The sequence below is a fragment of the Haplochromis burtoni genome, unplaced genomic scaffold, assembly GCF_018398535.1.
Source record: "Haplochromis burtoni strain Fernald_Lab_line unplaced genomic scaffold, NCSU_Asbu1 Contig_210, whole genome shotgun sequence".
NCBI classification, from domain to species: Eukaryota; Metazoa; Chordata; class Actinopteri; order Cichliformes; family Cichlidae; genus Haplochromis; species Haplochromis burtoni.
Window position 1 is genome coordinate 616,131 of NW_024582571.1, and position 19,795 is coordinate 635,925.

Sequence of the window (19,795 nt, forward strand, 5' to 3'; positions counted from 1 at the left end):
ATCAGCTCGTATTTCTTCCTTTCCTGTAGTTGCACGGATGCAGCGAGCAGCGGGTCGGTCTGGTGCTGTTCATCGGCACCGCGGACGACCGATACATTCGTCCTCACCCCTTCTACCAGGTCCACCGAGTGACGGGGAAGACGGTCACCACCATGTGTCAGGAGAAAATTATGGATTCCATCAAAGTGCTGGAGATCCCTCTGCTTCCAGAGAACGACATGTCTGCCAGGTAACGATCACGAACCCTATAAGCCATGCACCGTCACTCAGGTGCTCCTCATATTGTTTCAGCACAGAGAAGAGCTTTGAATGTCCTTCAAGGAGCCTGAAGAAAGACGATCAAATCAAATATTGACTTTTAAACCTGCTGCTTCTCCATGTATATTTCTGTTTTCTGATTTTTCCTAACAACGTGTAAAGAACGGGCGGGTGTTGTTACGTTCCCCTGAGGGGTCTAGGCGGTGAGGGGGAAGTAACAAAAAGTGTCCGGGTCAGAAAAAGGAGTCAAGGAGGCAAAAGGGTTAAATTAAAGAGTTTTATTAAAGTAGCTCAGCTAAAAGAGACGGATAAGCCGCTATCACCATTTAAGGAAACAAACTTTCCACCTACCAGACACCATAGCAACGGTTGGGCATCGCCTGTGGAAGCTGCCAACCCCATCTCAATGGGTTCAAAATACTGACTGAGGGTGGCCCCAGACCTTCAAAACAATGTCCCATGTGATAGCCAGGGCTTTTTTTGAGCCTCACATGTGGAGCAGGCAGTCAGAAGACCTTACTGGAACAGTTTTCAGGTGTTTCTTCAGGACAGGGGTACAGGCAAGTTTGTTAGCAAGGGGTGCAGGTCTGAGTGGTGGTTCTACACACGATCTGTCCCCCTGCAAGTCATTTTGAGGACCCGAGAAATGGTCAACCAGCGGCAGCTTAGGGTTAGTTGACCTCTTACACTGACTACATGACACTACTAAGCAACAGCATATCAAACCATTTACATACAACTGCTAATTATACTTAATGCTCAGCTACCCACACCCTGGGTAGCTGAGTCTTTATCACGTTCCCAATGATATCGATCTTCACACCAGCCTCGCTGCCAGAAAACCTTTCATGTTACTGTTTTTTCTTCATCTGAGCAACAAAACACGGTAACAATTTCCCCAAAAATGATCGAAATGATCCCAAAACTGGAGAGAGCAATTTTACTTTGAACACAAAGACGGAAACACTCAGGACGTTTGTTCTGAAGGTATTTCGTGACTGAGGCATCTACGAGGTTTCGAGCCCTCCTTTTAGAGGAGGGGAAATTACAAAGATCAGCTGTTTGTGACAGGAAATAACATCGATAAGAACTCAGCATGGTTTTAAAAACATACAAATACATGGCCGCTGTCTCTTTAGGCTTAACGAAGGTCAGGAAGCCAGATTAGAAAGCGCAGCAAAAAATAAAGAGCTGTGGTACAGAGTCTAGACACACTGTAGAGGAGGCAGGAAGCATGTAAATAATGTCACCGTAATCTCAAACATTTAAAGAAGGAAGCATGTACATAAGTCGATAATGTTAGTCTGCTGCTTGTTTGCAGGCAGCGTGAGTCAGCTTTAAGTGGTCATAGCCACAGGATGGCTTTGCTGTGAGCTCAATTATTCAGTAACTAGTAGTAGTACTAGCCATATATGGTGGTGTTGGGTTAGAGCTGTGAATAAGGACCTTGTGTTCACAAAACGGTTTGTACAGATCCTTGAGGCCTTTTGTTCTCGCGTCAGCAACTTTCAGCCACGCTGTGGTTTTCAGGCACGTCAGGCTCATTTAACAAAACTCTAATAAGCGGAGGTGTTTGTAGTCAGATGGGTCGCTCCTCTGTGGATCTTGTTTCACCAGTTTCTCGCTCCCACACTTCAGCTTCATACCTTGCACAGTCTTCTCTGCAGCTGGCAGGAATGTGGACCTGAACCACAGTGCACACTGCGCGAGCTCTGGTCCACGTGTGGACAGGTAGTTAGCAGTTGAGACGATGCGTTCTGATGAACGGTGCCTTTTTTCTCGTAGCATCGACTGCGCCGGCATCCTGAAGCTGCGTAACGCCGACATCGAGCTAAAGAAAGGAGAGACGGACATCGGGCGGAAGAACACGAGGGTGCGGGTGGTGTTCAGGGTCGCCATCCCTCAGCCGGACGGCCAGATTCTGTGGCTGCAGACAGCGTCGATTCCCGTGGAGTGCTGTGAGTCTTGCAAACAGGAAGCTTGTGTTCCTTTAAAGCACGATCGTAGAAGAAGACGCAGAGGCAAAAATATACTGCATGTTTGTTAATGCTCGAGTTACCTTCTCCGTTCTGTTTCCTCTGCAGCACAGAGATCTGTAATAAAGTCCTAAAATAAACCTGTTGCTTTTCAGCCCAGCGCTCAGGTCAGGAGCTCCCTCAGGTGGACAGCTTCAGTCCAGCCAGCGGCTCCGTAGAGGGAGGACAGGAGCTGCTCATCAGCGGGCCCAACATTTCCGCTCAGTCCAGGGTTGTTTTCATGGAGAGAGGGCCCGGTAAGATCGCCTTATTAATTTACTGCAACTTTAATAAGGTTACATAAACTTCTGTGAGCCTGATGATTTGTCTGAAGGTCTAACTCGTGTGTTTTGTCCCCTCAGATGGAAGATCGCTGTGGGAAACCGATGCCAGAGTCGTGCCTGAAAAATGCAGCGGAGTAAGTACGAGGAGTGATGGCGATGCAGCACACAGACGGAGAAAGAGTTAACGATTTAAGGATCCAAAACTTTTTGTTCTCCCTCGAGTTTCAAAATGAGCTCCAACTCGAGCAGCTGTTGCAGTAAATCACTGCAAACGCTCATCGAGGCAGCGTCGGCATCTTTGAGACACGGGAAAACCAAAAAGTTTACATTTATTTCTTTTTTTCCTCAAACAGAAACTGAACTCTTCATGTTTCAGTTCAGTTACCATCCTGACTTCCAGCGATGATAAAAACAAAGTGACTGGGTTCTCACAACAAAGTTCTTGTTCTGACTTGTGCGGTAAATCAAGCGCACCCTCCCATATACAGCTGTACGCTTTGACCCCGCTCTGAAGGCTCAAGTTCACTCTGAGTTTGTTCAGCTGGATCTGAGATCGGGACGGATGAGCAACGTTTCGACAGGAAGGATCAGTAATGTTTGCAGATGTCTGAGCATCTCTCGCTCAGTCAGCTTTAGGCAGAGCTCAGCTCAAATGTTTGTTGGCTCCAATCAATCAGTCCAATTTTATTTGTCAAAAGTCCTTGACATAGAGCAGGAGGTATTTACTAATTGGGAAGTTGGTGGTTTGATCCCGTCTGCACGGTGAGATGCTAACCCCAAGTTGCTCTCCGATGCGTCCACTGGAGTGTGACTGTTAGAAGCACAGAAGAAAATGAGTGTATGAGTCAGTGAACGAGGCATGTTGTGTAAGGCGCTCAGTGCTCAGGTAGAGTAGGAAAGTGCTGTATGAGAACCAGCCCATGTACATTCACAGACGAGTCCTAATAAAACAAAGAAAATAAAGAAATGCAGTTTTACATCCAGTGACCAAGAACACGACTGTAACGCGCTACGCTGCAACACACCGAGATCTTCAAGAACACATGTTCAGGCGCGTCTCAAGTTTCCAGTGAACGTGTGAATGAGTCAGAGGCGGCTCTTTGGCATCAACTCGACGGACGTGTGTGAACACGCATCGTTAATTAACCATTAGCCAGAACAATCAAGATGGGTCTTCCAGCATGGCGGTGACCCAAAACTAAGGCAAAAGAGAGCAGCTGAAGACGGGTCCTGGAGTGGCCTGGCCAGCCTCCAGACCTCCACAGATGAAGTGGCAGCCAAGAGAGCTTCAGAGTTTCTGTAAAGAGCAGCAGACCAACATCTGAGACGAGTACAAACCTGGTGACCAACGACAAGAAACATTGGTTTGTGGCACTAATGACTGAATTAGATTTGACCTCTGCTGCTTAATAAGGACAAAAGTCTTTCTAAGTTAAATATGTGATAAATGGTGTTGCAAGCATAATTAAAATCAGTGAAAGCAGTCAGGCGTCTGCAGCAGGGCCTCCCGAGGTTTTACAGCGAGGTGTGTCACTGTGGAGATGCAGTCTTTCTTCTACACTCAGACTGATGCTTACTGAAAACAGCTCAACCTCAGGATGAAGAAACTTTTGCTCGGAGTACTTTTGCTTCATAGCAGCACGGTACTGCGATCTTAGTTTTATTGCAGGATCCTGCTCAGTTGTGTTGGTGTGTTGATCTTCGTCAGTGCATGCAGCGACGTGCTTTTGTTGCTTCTCGGTGTCCGAGTGTGATTTCAGCTGTAATGTTTCTTTGTTTGCCTCCTGATGTCCGGCTGCACAGTGAGCGGAGGGAAAATATTTGGGTCTAATATTTGTAGTCTCCCCTCGGGCCCTGAAGTGTCGAGCTCACAGAATTTTGCTCAGGTTTTTTTTTCTGAGCATTTGAACGTCTCTTAAGATGGCGACCAAGATTCCCTTTATAGGAAGTGGAAAGAGGAAGTTACAAGCTGAAACCTCCAGCGTTACCACGATAAATTTCAGACATTCATATAAATACTGTTTCCCCTTTTTCGTAGTGCCATGAAGCCTTCTTGCCGAAGCTCCTCCTCCTTCCTTTTAAGTGCGTTTTGCTGACGCGCTCAGAGCCTCCGTGTGGCTGCAGATCAGAGTGCAGCGCATGTGTTAAACCACATCATTTAGGTCCAAACGCCCAAAATACAAAATGCATTAGTATGTAAAGCAGAAAAGCAACAAATGCTCATGTTTTATAAACGTGTGTGTGTGTGTGTTCCAGTCCAGCATCGTGGTGGAGGTTCCTGTGTACAATAAGAAGGCGACGTCGCCGGTCCAGGTCCAGTTCTACGTCACTAACGGGAAGAGAAGGAAAAGTGTGACGCAGAGCTTCACCTACCTGCCTGGAGTCAGACACCACGGTCCTCCCGCTGTCGCCACAGTCAAGCAGGAACGCTGGGAGCCAGATCGCATCTCCCAGAATCCACCTGGCTTCAGCTTGACGGCCTCGCGCAACGGCACGCTCAGTCCTGACGTGGCGTACTATGGTTCCTGTGACCTCCTGGTGCAGTGTGGTCCCCAAAGCAACCCCCATCTCCACCATCCTCACGCCTCTGCTCCCCTTCAGACCCCTTTAATGTATCCTCAGACGTCCTCGGTCCCACTCCAAGTCTCCTTGCCTTCGCAGACCACCTTGATTCCCCTTCAGTCCTCCGTCATGGCTCCTCAGATCACCACGATTCCTCCTCCAGCCTCTTCTGTCCCACTTCAGACCTTCTCCGTCCCTCCACACTCCTCCCCTGGTGGATCTCAGAGGGACCTGTCTCTGAGTCCCAGGAGTACCTTTGTGACACCCGCCAACCCCCCGAAGGACTCTGCGCTGGCCGGGCCGGGGGAGGCGCTCATCATCAAGCAGGAGCCGGAGGAGCAGCCGCCTCTGGGATCTTTAGGCCTCCAGGAGATCACGCTGGATGATGGTAGGAAGCTGGATGTTGACCCAGATTTACTCTTGATAAAAACAAAAAAGCTTCATCCTGTTTTTTTTCACAATAATATACATTTATATTTATCAACATAATATACAGATGTGAGGTCAAAGTCATTTTAATCATTTTAAATTATGGAAGTGACAGCAAGTAGGGCTGTGCGATATGACCAAAATCTCATATCCCGATATAAGACATCTATCGTCCTGACAACGATATAAATCACAAAAAGGCAACATTGTATGTAAATTCTGTGAATCTCAGGCAGCTCGACTTGCGTGAAGTGTTTCCAGCTGCGCGTCCTTTACCTGGAGTCCAGTGTTTTAACCGATGCATGAAATGATACCTCCAAAGGTTGATTCTGTTCATCTGGACGTAGCGTTTTGTGGGAGAAATGTTTCGTCATCATCAGGTGACGTCTTCAGTCTCAGCTGACTGCAGGTTTCCAACCTTATAAACAGCACATTTGCATAATGACTGAAACCAGCCCACTGAAGGAACAATGGGCTGGGAGGTCAGTTCCTTAATCTTAATTATGCAAATTCTCATGACCATTGATCAACAACCACTGATGCCATGAGTCCCATTCACAGAGAGTTGGGGAATGGCTGCAATCACAGCATGTAAGATGGTGACAGATGTACCCTTAGGCCCCCTCCTCGATTCAGAGATGGTCTTTCCCTTTTCACGTAAATGGCCTCCTTGACTCCGCCCTCAAACCAGCGTTCCTCCCTGTCCAGGATGTTACATCCTCATCATTGAAAGAGTGTCCACTGGCCTGTAGGTGTGAATAGACTGCAGAGTCCAGGCCTGACGAGTTATTCGTGACACAGTCATCTCAGGCACAGAAGCTCCACCTACTTGCTATTTTTTAAGGGGCAGCCAATTTGCTTAAAGGAGGAGGAGCTAAAACTGCTTGTTTCTGATTGAACTGAGGGGCTGCACAAAGACTCATTATGAGATAAAGAAGGATTATTGTGAACTCTGAATGATGCAAAGCTGCCCTGGTGGAGTCAAAGTATCAAAGCATGAGCAGCGTTCGTCTTTTTACCTCGTAAACCTGCTTGTTTCAGTCTGTTCTTCTCATGTCAGTGACACCATGTGTGCACTCTGTCGCTCTGTGATGTTGGCTGTGTGCGTGCGTATTGCGTTTGATCTGGGTTAATAATAGCTGTATTTGCTGCTCTGAATGGTGCAGGTGGAGGTTAAATTTGTTGGCACAGGCAGCAGCTGTCCTCGGGGCGTCTGATCTTCACGCTGTCTTCCTCCATAGCCTTTCAGCTCGAATTTAAAACCCCGAAAATCAGAACCTCCACCCCCCCCAGAGGAACGGCAGCCTGCTCACAAACTGAAGCACCTACAGGAGCTTCTCTGGCATCCCATTCTCTTTGTGGAGGGCACCACAGGGAGTTTGTGGCTTTTGAGTTATGTGACTCCTAAGAGATTGATCTGGTTTGGAGATGTGATTTATTTCAGATATTTAAATCAGTCGGTCAGTGCAGAGAGTAGAAGTGCGACAAAGTTTAATGTTCAGGATGTTCAAAAACATTATGCTCACCGCATCAGCACACCGGTAAGAAAACTATGACTGGTTATACAGTGTGCGTGCGTGCGTGCGTGCGTGTGTGTGGTGGCTGATAGAAGTGTATTTACACGATTCTGAAACACATTAAAAATGAAAATCTGGATAATGAATGTTCTCCGTGCCTGCATGATGGACACTTTTGGTACTTTTTTATACTAAATTAGAATTTAACACCTGACCTGACCTTTCATTAAAAGATTGATAAAGTGATGTTGCCATGGACACGGCCTGGGACCCTGCTTTTACTGTCTGTATTCATGCTGGAAATCCAGCTTAAGGTTTCTGTCGTCCTTGAGGTCCTAGCAGCAGGAGCGGCACAATGGTGCAGTGGTTAGCACCATCGCAGGAGGGTCAAAGGTTAGAACCTGCCTTTGTGTGGAGCGAGCGTTTCCCCGTGGCTATATCGGCTTCCTCTGTTTTGGTTAATCGGTGACTCTAAAGTGTGTGTGTGTGTGTGTGTGTGTGTGTGTGTGTGTGCGCGCTCGCGCCTCAGGTTTCACTGCAGAGCTATGAATAGACCGAGCTGTTTGCTGCTCTGCAGATGAACTCAGTTTTATCTTTTGCTGCTCATAACGAGCGCACTGCAGTGTGACCGCCACACCTGCTCAGCACATTTCAGTCCTGCTGCTTCATGATGTGTGAACAGTTTAGTATTTAATGGACGGGTTAGAAAAGCAGAGCAGAGGAGTTAAAGAAAGCCAGTTTGTTTAATTTGTTGCTGTTGGAGTGAATCAGGGAGCTGAATGTGATGGATTAAAGCGTTTGGACAATTCGTTTAAAGCACTTTGTCCTGCTGTGCCCCCGTGTGGCCGTGCTCGGTACTGTAACAGAGTCCTTAAGCAGGTTCCTAACTTAGAGTCTGCAGCCACAATCAGAACTAAACCTAAGGAAAGGTGCTTAAGAGCTTCCTTTATTAACTCCTTCTTAGCGCTCGTGGAGACTGGAGCATCCTTCATGAAAGGAAAGCACCATCGGTGCAGGTCATGCTTGAAGCACTGATTGTGACTGCAGAGCCTTCAAATCAAACTGACCTCTGTCCAGTAAACTGTGTCGTGTTATTTTAATTTTACCCTCAAAGAGCCCAAAAATCAAAATATGGCTGGTGAATTTCAGCTTCTCTGCCAACACAGCAGCAGAGAAGCTGAAATTCCATCCATCCATTCGCTTCCGCTTATCCTTTTCAGGGTCGCGGGGGGCGCTGGAGCCTATCCCAGCTGTCATAGGGCGAGAGGCGGGGTACACCCTGGACAGGTCGCCAGTCTGTCGCAGGGCCAACACACAGGGACAGACAACCATTCGTGCTCACATTCACACCTATGGCAATTTGGATTAATCAATTAACCTATCCCCACAAACTGAGCTGAAATTCACCAGCCATATTTTGATTTTTGGGCTCTTTGAGGGTAGCTTTGCATGAGTCACACCTCAGAGTAATCCCTCCTTATTATGCTGAGCCCCACTGCAACCCCTGAGGTTAGGCATCGTTCAAAACTAGCCATCCTAGCTCCTCCCCCTTCCAAGAAAGTTTCCCTCTGATTGGCTGGGGCTGCCCCTCCCAAACAGCACGACCACGCTGCAGTCTCACTGCTTCAAAGACAGGGATCGGGTTCAGTTTGCAGTTGAATGGGATCGAGTTGGCGATTACATGCAGTCTGATAACAAAGCAGTTAACTGCTTAATCTGCAAAAGGTCTGCAGAGTCCAGCCTCAGGTCTGAATCCAACTCCTCTTCAAATGGTGACGTAGTTGCTGCGTGAGACCAACAAACCGACACAGGTGCTCAGCAACGTTTGTTTTATTGGAATAAACAGACCACAACGTTTCTGTTTTGTTTGCAGTGAACGAGATCATCGACAGGGACATCGGTGGCCTGGTTGGCGGCGACCAACCCGACCGGTACGACTGGGAGCCAAAGTCCGGCGCCGGCACCTTACCGTTCTGCGGAGGCCCTCAGTAGCACCAGCGCTCTCAGGAACATCGTTTTTCTTCTGCTGTTTGCACAAAGTGCTCCAAACTGATCTTCAAGTGCCTGAAATCATCAGATGACCGTTTCCTCGTCTGTCTCAGGAATTTTAGAGAGAAACCGACTCGTACCTCACAGACAAACCAAAGATTTAACTTTTCATGAGCGAATCGGAGGAAGATTAAAGGGCTGAAATTTAACTTTGTCATAATAATTCTAACAATCGGTGACGTCAGACGTAAAGTAAGAAAATTCTGTTATTTATTGGCCAGTAAATTACACATAATCTATTTTTGATACTCTGGATCTGATCCTCAAACCTGAAATCCTTCAGCTGATTTACATTTTTATAGCTTTGTTTTACACTCGTTTACATCTCCTTCGCCCGGTTTAACGTTGATGCTTCTCGACCGAACTGTTGTGGTGTGACACGGCATTTTAGAAACATGTTTAAGGTTGAAGTAAAAAGAAAAACAAACTTGTTGTGTGTCCGAGTCTTTTCTTTCAGAGGATTTCAGAGCCCGACGACCAACACGTGCGCTGAAACAGCAACGTTTCATTACAGGGAGGTCAGAGGTCACGGTTGGTAATATTCTTCTCTACAGGAACAACCAGAAGCTGCTTGGAGTTAAAGAATGACTCGCGCATGACGACAGCTGCTGCTGTGTTTGCAGCAGTGAAAGATTTTAGAAAAGAAAAGATGACGAACAAACGAGCTGCAGCAGAGACTTTTTTAATCTTTTCTAACACTCGTGTTGATGTCGTCTTTGGAGCTCCTGTGTTCAGCACCATGAAGTCTGAAGGACCAATAAGAGCAGCTATGGTTCAGTGTCCCGCCCTCGTGTGGCCGTAAGCAGCTGTAACGCTCTGCTCAGGCCCGATGACTGAGGCACATCTATATTTTCACATTTTAAGGCAAAACCTTTAAAGCCTTGAAGTAACAAAAGCTGCTGCTTGGTCCTTTTTTTAACACGAGCTCGCCTCAGATTTTTGATCTTCTGACATCATGACGGGGTATAAATAAACTGCGATCCCACCATAATGGCGACGGCGAGCTTCAGGTTAGTCCGTCACACAAAGAGCTGCTGGTCTGGGTCGGTTTGAACGAAGCAGAATTCCTCCACGGCCGAGTCCGACCTGGATGTCCAGCAGCTGTCGGCGCAGGTGTAGACTAGCACCGTCCCAAATTCCAGCTCCACCCCTGCACCGCCGCGCTCCCCCTGCAGCAGGCTTACCAGCGCGGGCATGAGCTGCAGCTCGAATGTCCGGGATCCTCCGCAGGAGCCACACGCTGGCACCAGCTGCGCCACGTTGGACGGCGGCTCGGAGATGAAGAGCGGCTTCCCGCCGCGGCAGTAGCGCAGGATCTGCTGCGGACACACAGAGATCGTCTTCATGAACCTGGAGAAGACGGCGTCTCCGTGTCGGGCTCCGGTCTTCTCATACTTCTCGTCCCCGCCTCCTCCGCTTCCCTCTAACTCCCCCACTGCCACGCCCTCCCGCCTCTCGTACTCCCTCAGCAGCTCCTGAGCGTGCTCCAGGTCGCCGTCCTCCCCGCACACATCCGTCTCCTCCACCACGCTGATGAAGAATGGACAGAAGGCGGTCACGTCCTCCTGGGAGTCCCCCAGACTGAGGTCACAAAGACGGCTGCTGACGTCCGTCTCACCACCTGTCAGGGGGAAAAAAAAAAAGAACCATAAGACGACCTCACCTGCCTGTCAGAAGGTAGTTTGCACTACAGCGCTCCCTGCTCTCAGTCTGACTCTAACAGGAGCTTCACTTTATCATTTATTAAAACCAGCGACTGACGCCATAAACTCAAAGGAGGCACTGAGCTCAGAGATGAGCTGAGCAATAGGCTCACTGTCTCAGACTTCCATACACTTTATTTTGGATTATTACAACCATAACGGAGAGGCCTGGGGAAAAGGCAAAAAATAAATAAAGGTGAAGATGGGGAGATGGTTAACAGGAAGAGAGGGGGAGGGGAAAATAGAGGAGAAGAGGGATGGAGAGAGACGCCTGCCGAGGAAGGAAAATAATAACAGAGACCACAGCAAACGCTAACATGACAGCAAATAATAAATGTAACTGAGCAGCACACAGAACTAACAATACAAGAGATTTTTAATCCAGTTCAGTTGCACCAAATCACAACAACAGTTGTGGCACTTTATATTGTACAGTAGATCGCACAATAATACATACAGAGAAAAACCCAACAATCATATGACCCCCTATGAGCAGCACTTTGGCGACAGTGGGAAGGAAAAACTCCCTTTTAACAGGAAGAAACCTCCAGCAGAACCAGGCTCAGGGAGGGGCGGGGCCATCTGCTGTGATTGGTTGGTGTGAGAGAAGGAAGACAGGATAAAGACAGCAGCCGACCAAGATAGGCTGTATCCCAATTCAGGGTCTGCAGCCTCAACGATCCTCAAGGGCCGCGTACTCAAAGACCGCTAAGGCCGGAAGTACGAGGCTTGTGTAATGGGACGGTCTAGCCTCCATTGCGCTGATACTGTTGTTTGTCAATAAAGTTAAAAAAAAAAAAAGCCTCCGTTGCGCTGCCCAGGTTGCCTAGCAACCATGATACTAACCAGCTGGAAACGTGTCATACAGCTGTGTGTTGACAGAAATGAAGGAGAAAATCTTTTGTTCATTTGTTTGTTTCTACATGAGCTTTGATCATTCTCTGGAGATTAAGCTCAGCTATTGAACGACGTATATTTTAAAGTAAAGGCTTTAAAACCAAGTTAGTACAAACGTCACTAATGTCACATGACTTTGCCGACATGTGGCCAACAGGTAATGTTTTAATGTTCTTCGTTATTAAACATTTGCACATAAATAAGTGACATAATATTCAGTACTTAAAGTTTACTCTTCGGCCGCCCTCATCCGCCGTTTTTTTTTCGGCAAATTATCCACACCCACGCCGCGCTATGCATTCTGGGATATGTTGGGCCACGAAGTCTACACCGCCACGTCCTTAAAATTCAGGGAAATGAAGGACGCATTTGAGGGCCGCATTTCGAGCAGCCTTTGAATTGGGACAGCCTTCGGCGCGCCGCTGTGATGTAATCGGCCTTAAAATGCGCCTTTAAGGCTGCAGACCCTGAGTTGGGATACAGCCGCTGTGTGTACACCTGTGTGTACACCTGTGTGTACACCTGTGTGTACACCTGTGTGTTAAGGTGGTCCAAGCTGACTGATAGATCTGCCTCCCATTTCATAATAGGAAGAGATATAGATTCACCTGTTTTGGAGAGCATCTTGTATATTTTGGACAGTAATTTGGAGGTTTTGAGATTAAGGAATTGTACCACACTCGATGGTGTTTGTAATTTGACTTTATTAGGCTTAAATTTCCTTTTATTATACACTTGTTGATATTCTGAAAATCTATTCTTGTTAATCTCATATAGTAAAACTAGTCTCTCAAATGGGATAAAGTCTGTTCCTTCTAATATATGTTCCAAGTATTTAATTCCTTTACTACTCCAATCTGGGGAGTTAATCATATTATTGTTCTGTAGCATGTCGGGGTTCTTCCACATAGGTGTGATTTGCATGGGATTAATGAAGTCAGTCATTTTTATTAACTATGCTGTGAGAGGAGCTGATGCTATTGAAGCATGCATGTCCTTTGATGTTTCTGTGAATGGTAGGCCTGAAATCTCTATTTTATTGCATAGTGGCTGTTCTGCGTCTGGGCAGGGCTCCTCTAAGAAGCATGTTTGAACCACCCTGAGATGAACTGTTGGCTAAGAAGTAGTGCTGAAAGACGACCTCTATCCTTGGTCCTTTGTAGTGTAACGAGAAAAGATCTTCAAATTTACAAGAACCTCAAAGGCACGAGGAGAAAAACTTTAAATTAATGAAAAAATGGCTATGAATTTATAATCTATATATAAAATATGGCATCCTTTAGAATAAAACTTTCAAATTTTAAGAGAAAAAAAAGCGTCAAATCTTTGATAAAAATGCAACTCTGTCCAGCCCTACCTGCTGCCTCTGCAGCTCCTGTCTCCTCCTTCACAGGTGTGTTCTGCTTCGCACCTCCTCCCCATCCATCATTATCTTCCTCTCCCCCCATCCCCCAGTCGTCAGCGGTGTCACACCAGTCAGTGACCCGCATAGGAGCCTCCTGAGCCGGTGCAGGCGGCCCGGGTGTCCGCACCTCTGCCTCCAGGCACTGTGAGCGGAGCACCGCCCAGCACTCTGACCGACCGCTGCACTCAGCTCCCGGGCACGCGAAGACGTGGAGGTTCCTGTGGTGCGGAGACGTGTCCACGGGGCAGTACACCTGCACCACGTGGACTAGCGGGATTCTGCAGCGGCCGCATCGCGGTGACCGGGCAGCGATGCCCGGCGGCCAGTCCGGCCGACCCCCTACTTTGTTGGTCAGATAGGAGCACCGGTGCTTCTTGGAGTCGATCTCTCCGTCACACAGCCCGAGCAGAGACACCTCCTGAGCGCGTGAGGCCATCTTTTAAAAAAACAAAACAAAAAAAACGCCGACCGGAAGTGGAGTTCAGCGTGGGAGGTCCCTCACCAAAATACCACCGACTGGACTCAAATGAAAACACGGGAAGTGTGTCACTGAACTATAAATCACACGATACACGAAATTACACGATAAAACGAAACCATTGTTTTATCAATATTATAAATATTTTATATTTATTATAATATATAACTATTTATATACGCCGTTAGTTTACATTTTCACAGCTTTTAAAGATTTTAACTTTTAAAATTACTGTAGAAAACAGTCATTGGTCCAAATATAAGCGCTTGTGTTTCATGAGGGGCCAAATTCAAGACTTTGAAAATAAGAGTGAAAACAGCGAAGAGATGAAAGATTGAAGTCTCCGTATGTTGTATGCTCATTGTGTGTTCAATAAAGTTATTTTAAAATAAATAAATAAATAGAAGTCTAGACTTCCGACGCCGTGACAAGCAATTTCCGGGTGTAGCACTTTCAAATTAAAAGCAGCTTCCAAAGTGAAAGCTAAAAAGAAAAAAACAACTTGAATTTATCAAATTTATTTACAGTTTTATAGATTTTTTTAAACCAATAAATACATTTCATCAGTTTTTAAACTGCTGTGTGTATTCAAACAAATGTTCAGCACTAGTTGCTCTCTTTCTTTCCCCTCTTTATAAGAATTTAGGAGAATATGAAAATGTTACGAGGAAAAATTGGCAAATTTACGAGAAAATGTAAAATATTGTGTGGAGAAACTTGCAAACCAAGAAATGAAACAGAAAAAAAATGAAAACTAAAATTAGAGGATGAAAAGGAAATTGATATGAAACCTTTCTAACATAAAAGCCGGCAAATTTATAAGGAGAATGTTTAAATGTATGAGAGATAGTAAAATTATGAGATTTGTTAAAATAAATTACACATTTATGAGGAAAATGGTCAGTTTACAAGAAAACCTACAATCATTTTATTAGAAGGAAAGCAAAATCTGCAAATTTATGAGAATGAACTCAGAAATTCAAGAACAAAACAAACATTAGACACATTAAATAATTGGTTTTAAGAATATTTTTCATCTGTCTAGTCTTCGCTCTTCCTCACCTGATTATTATTCTCAATTATTAGTGAGTTATTTATTAATTTATCTTTCTTTTCTGCTGCTGTTTGATGGTCTGCGCCCTGTCCTGTAAGAATAAACTCACTTCACTGCACCATTATTGGAGCTTCTGTGTTTTTTTTAGATCAGATGATAAAACAGCTGCAGTGGCTTTGAAACCCTGCACAAATCCTTCAGGGATTAAATGAATGATTTGACAGAAGCTGGTAATAACAGGATTTTAATATCTACGTACAGCCAGAGCCTTTAAAAATGATCTCTGGGAGCGAGCCGAGTGTTCTGGTTTCAGTCTGAAGAACATGTCCCTGAATGATTTAAACAAAGTTAGAACAGACCGATTTCTCACTATAAAGCAGTAAAGAGCTGGCTGGCTGCATAATTTACGGCCTAATGTAATTACATGTAATCCCTCCTCGTGTATACATTTTTCTCTACATTGACCGTTTCCCCCTCAGGGCTGCTGCGGGAGCTGTGAAATGATTTCCCGTGGTGTGTAACCGCCTCTAATGTCCTCTCCTTTCTCTGCTAATTAGCTCCAGTGTGAGGAGCCTCTGAGCGGAGCCTCCGTTAGTGAAACCACAGCAGAGGTTTCTCTGAATCAACACGTTTTAGCCCATTTACTGCAAAGCAGCCGCACTCTGAATCTCTGCTGAGTTTTTAATCATAGCAGCGGCTTTCAGATTCATCTCGGTGCTCCCCAGCAGGTGCTGGTTTCACTCCACATCATTACGCTCTGAGAGTAAACTGAGAGGCTCGACACTGCAGATAGATAATTCATCCCGTTTGATGGAAGATTTCACTTTAGCTTTATATCTCCTGGCTACATGTGCGCTTTTAAATCTCTCCTCAAAATCCATTTTATAGATCGGCTCTGCTGCAAAGTTAGTTCACGTTTTATTTCCTCTCATTTTATTTTATTCATCCCGTTATCTCGCTTTCACGCTGACTTTTTCCAAAGGAGCACATAAACACTTTTAGGAATATGAGGAGATGTGTTATATATTTGAACGCAACGAGTACACAAGGCATTCAGCTGCTGTGTCCTTATTCAGTTTAAAGCAATTCAAAGGCTCAAGAGCAAAACAGTTTGTTGTTCCAGTTGCTGAAAAATCAGCTTTGTCTTTCTAAGACTTGAGGTCATGGTAAAGGGATTCTAAGTGGTGGATGATCTGAGTGGACCACGAGCTCCTCTGTAGAGTCAGTGTGTCACTGTCCCACAGCTGAAGCTCGGACCACACCGAGTCATCAACAGGACAAAGATCCCAGCACAGCAGCAGGTCTGCAACAGAACGACTGAAGAAGAGAAGAACGGAGCTGCTGCAGAGCTCAGAGAGCTGTGCATGAACGAATGCAGCAAACCTCAACAAGCTGAAGCAACCAAAACTCCTCCACAGTGATGAGACAGACTAATAAAGTCACACGTGAACCATCGCTGCAGGTTATTGGTGCTGAAGGAGGTTCTACAAGCTGCAGATTAAAGTGGAACTCGTGCAGAATGAACTCGGTCTCAGTGAGTCTCCTGTTAGCAGCAGAAGGTAATTAACAGCGATGGCTCTGAATCTCATCAGAGCTGCTGAGGTCTGACACTCTCCTCCTCTGCTGGACCAGAAGATGCCGGCTCGACGCCAAAGCGAGCGCTCCGGGTGACCCGCTCCATCAGTTTATGACACAAGAATGTATATCAGCTAGAAACAGAGAGGGGAGGTGCACCTGCAAAATACTGAGACTTACTGAGGAGGAGGACAAAATATTAGAAGCTGGCAAAAAGTTGTTGATTTGATGTACTTTAAATTAAATTAGTAAATTACTCTGATGGACCTGTGGGTTACAGAACCCGAATCAAAGCCTAAGACATCGAAATTTAATCTCCAGCCCGATGAAATCAGCTCGAGGCTGAAAAACATGAACGGTTTTCATTTTGACGACCAAGTGTGGAAAATACAAGAATATTTTTATGATAGTAACAGAACAAAGCACAAGGCAAAGAGGCAGTGGTGACCAGTGGGCTTAAGTTGCAGGTGGTTATGTCACAGGTCACTCTGATCCCTCTGGCAGGCCGACTGCAGATAACCTTTTGACCTTCACTGAAAGGAGGAGGAGGCGGCGATGTGCTTCACCTTTCCTTTCTTAAAAACTTTTAATAATCTAAGTGGGTGGAAATGAGGGACCCCTCTCCCCAGTGGGGTGTAGCCTCTCGTCTCTGTCGCCTTCATATCTCCTTAGTTTCCTTATTTCGTCACATGCATCATCTTCTGTCCCCTGTGGTGGAGGCAGAATGAAGACGACAGCGTGCACAGATGCTGAGTTCAAAACAACCTCGCTCCTGCACACTTATCACAAAGATGCCACAGATGCCACATGCGTGTATGTTTTACACCGTGAGAAGACCACGCCCCCCCACACTGAATAAAACCTCACACCGACCTTTAAGTCACCAAACTTTAAGCTTCCTTTTGCTTTTAATTAATCATACAGTGATGTGAACCCTGCTGCTTAAGATGCTCAAAGAGGATTCACTGACCAGCGCATCCGGATATGTGCAGGGCGGCGGAGGATGGAGGGTCAGGTGAAGGTGGAGGATCATAAACTCCTGGATCTGCATTGCTCACAACAAATGAACGGCTCCACAAAGCTCTCAGCTTTCACACAGACTCAGCCAGGAGCCTTTAAGAAAGTTGGCCAGTAAAACCATGAAAACGTAAAATGTTCAAGCTGTCAGACGAAGGTTGCAGTTCCTCTAATTGACATATTTTGTCAACACACAGTTGGTGTGGAGTGTCCACAATTCTATTCTATTCTATTCTATTCTATTCTATTCTATTCTATTCTATTCTATTCTATAGTCTGGTTCCTAGTGTGGATCAGCCCCCACAGACTCCCATGTTAAACTTTAGAGCATAAAAAACACATTTATAACCTGATAAAAAGAAGAAAGTCGGGCCTCCTGACTGGCGGGTGGATGGTGACACATGTGCAACGTTTGGCATCCCTGAACCGGATCTATGGTCCAAGTTTCTGCGGTTAATGTAATTATGGGAGCAATAACGTCGGTGCTGTGCGGTTAATTGTACCAACAAAGAAGTTTGTGTCACACTGTTCTCGAACAACCCTTTAAAAACTCCCCTACGAGCTCACAGGTATTACAGATAAAATCCATCAAAGCCGTTTGATTTGTGTTTTCATCTTCAGCTGCTGCATCTTCTAAATGCATTGATGCAGGTTTGAGGCGAATGACTTCATTTCAAAGTGAGTGTAACCATCCAAACCTGCTAAATGATGAATGAGTGGACAAAAGAAAAGAAATGTGCTAACTTATCGGCTCTTTTCTCCCACTGCTGCTGGGTATTTAAAGATACATACACCCAGTCGACATGCATGAATATGTCTGTCCCTGCAGGATTTAAAAACTGGAGGCTCTGCCTCTTATTTACTGTCTGTACGTCCCCACCTGCACGGTTACAGTTTGTCTGCTTCCTGACCTTCTAATTAAGGATTTACTATCAACTATTAATCCACAAATTCAGCTTCATACGCACCGACACAACACATCTCTACTGTACACATTACATAAGGCAGCGTGATTAAAAGAGCACGAAAGCATCTCTGCAGTCCACCGAGACAAGGATTTAGAAAGAACTGATGATGATGATGAAAGCGATGATCAGCTCTTTTGAGGTCAACACACAGATCAAAATATTTTAGATGTTCAAAAAAAGAGAAGAAGAAGCAGGAAAGAGCGATAAGAGTAAAGAAGCACACGTCTTATAAAAGATTAAGAGGTAAAAAAAAGCCGCAGCATGTCGTTCAGACACATGTGATTATAAACGAGAGCTGCCGGCAGGACTGTCCACCAACCGTGAGCAGAAACAAAGAAAAGCTGTTATGAGCCACTTTTGCCAGAAGGTGGAGCCAGATCTTCATCAGTCTGGAAGCATGAGCCCATATAATGAGAGTGACATTTATACTTGCACTGCTTTGTTTTTATTTACATGATTTATCTGTTAATGTATAGTTACAGCTACTGTAAAATAAAATGAAGTGTGCAGACTGAACTTTTGCATCGCCCGTCGGAGGAGTCCTCTGCTGCAAACAGGGTCGGAGAGAGTCGTTATCTATTTAACTGCAGCAGGTAGGAAAGGTTTCTGTCCTTGTTACTGCAGAGTTGAAGGAACCTGCTGCAGTAGATCATGCAGTGGGTGTGAGGTGGTGTCCGGTATGTTCAGCAGTTTGTGGAGCTTCCTTTACTCGGTAACAACCTGCAGGAGCTCCAGAGTCAGAGCCTACCTTTCTCATCAGCTTGTTCTCCCTCTTGGTGTCGCTGGCTCTGATGCGTCTACTCCAACAGAGGACTGCAATAAATAATAAAAATAACTGCATTAGCAATAAATAATAAAAGGGGGTTAAAAAAAGATGTCAGAAGCAACAGTCATGTGACAGCTTTGGTCACGTTCCTCCCTCAGGCTTACTTTGTGCTACAGAGCGTGGTTAAGTAACTGTGCATGTATATAAAAGATGGATTTCAACACGCAGCATCATTGGTCCTAATTTTGAAGCCCAGTTATTGCATTAACGTATTTGCATTACGTCACGCTGAGGTCCCATGTTTCTGAAAGAGATCAAAATGTTCAGATAAGGGACTTTTTTGTTTACCTTTGCCAGACTGACTTCCTTCCTCTTTCATCCCCTTTTCTCCGATCACTGGGGACGCAGCAGCCGTGAACACATTTAACTGAGCGTCCCATCATCCCATTCATGTATTCAGGGAAACACACAGGCCTGCCGAGGCTTTCTCACTGTTAGGGGACGAGTGGGATGAAGCCTCTCAGAGCAGCACCCGCTTCTCTTCATACGTCCTTTCACTTCCACTTTAACCACATGAAGTTTAAAACAACGTTTCTGCAACAGCAGCTCACAGCTGTTAGAGTTCACCACGTGATGTTTTCCTGCTTTCTTCTGTGTCTTTGAATCTCTTTGTCTCCTTCATGGAGGCTGACGGCGTCGGACAGTTTGCATTTGGAACATGAAAGTCGGATTTTCACTGGTCGATTCCTGTAAGCTGCAGACTCACAGATCAGGGTCGGTGTGCGATGAAGCTGCTGTTTGCCAACCTTTGCATCCCA

At 45.8% G+C, this 19,795-nt stretch overlaps 2 protein-coding genes and 1 long non-coding RNA gene across 3 annotated transcripts in view; 1 reads left to right on the plus strand and 2 right to left on the minus strand.

Moving 5' to 3' along the window:
• nfatc3b (nuclear factor of activated T cells 3b) overlaps positions 1–10,745 on the plus strand; it is a 42,860-nt gene extending 32,115 nt beyond the window's left edge. The window contains exons 5-10 of the mRNA XM_042226397.1: positions 30–229; positions 2,044–2,216; positions 2,390–2,530; positions 2,636–2,691; positions 4,814–5,507; positions 8,939–10,745. Of these exons, the coding sequence (XP_042082331.1) occupies positions 30–229; positions 2,044–2,216; positions 2,390–2,530; positions 2,636–2,691; positions 4,814–5,507; positions 8,939–9,057 (1,383 nt within the window). The 3' untranslated portion in view covers positions 9,058–10,745. The remainder of the gene's footprint in view (positions 1–29; positions 230–2,043; positions 2,217–2,389; positions 2,531–2,635; positions 2,692–4,813; positions 5,508–8,938) is intronic.
• pdcd2l (programmed cell death 2-like) lies at positions 10,134–13,661 on the minus strand. Its single transcript, XM_005936388.3, has 2 exons — positions 13,072–13,661; positions 10,134–10,735 (listed from the first exon to the last, which is right to left on the minus strand). Exons 1-2 carry the CDS (start codon positions 13,553–13,555, stop codon positions 10,134–10,136), a joined length of 1,086 nt encoding a protein of 361 aa, XP_005936450.1. The 5' UTR covers positions 13,556–13,661.
• Positions 13,662–18,633: 4,972 nt separating this feature from the next.
• On the minus strand, positions 18,634–19,788 carry LOC121815421. Its single transcript, XR_006055081.1, has 2 exons — positions 19,326–19,788; positions 18,634–19,024 (listed from the first exon to the last, which is right to left on the minus strand). It is a non-coding gene; the product is annotated as an uncharacterized LOC121815421 (long non-coding RNA).
• Positions 19,789–19,795: the final 7 nt, after the last annotated feature.

Excerpts from the sequence above, each read along its gene's own strand:
- pdcd2l (XM_005936388.3), bottom strand. The coding sequence starts at position 13,555 with ATGGCCTCACGCGCTCAGGAGGTGTCTCTGCTCGGGCTGTGTGACGGA. Across the intron at positions 10,736-13,071 it reads AGGAGCTGCAGAGGCAGCAG|GTGGTGAGACGGACGTCAGC; the intron begins GTAGGGCTGGAC and ends TCCCCCTGACAG.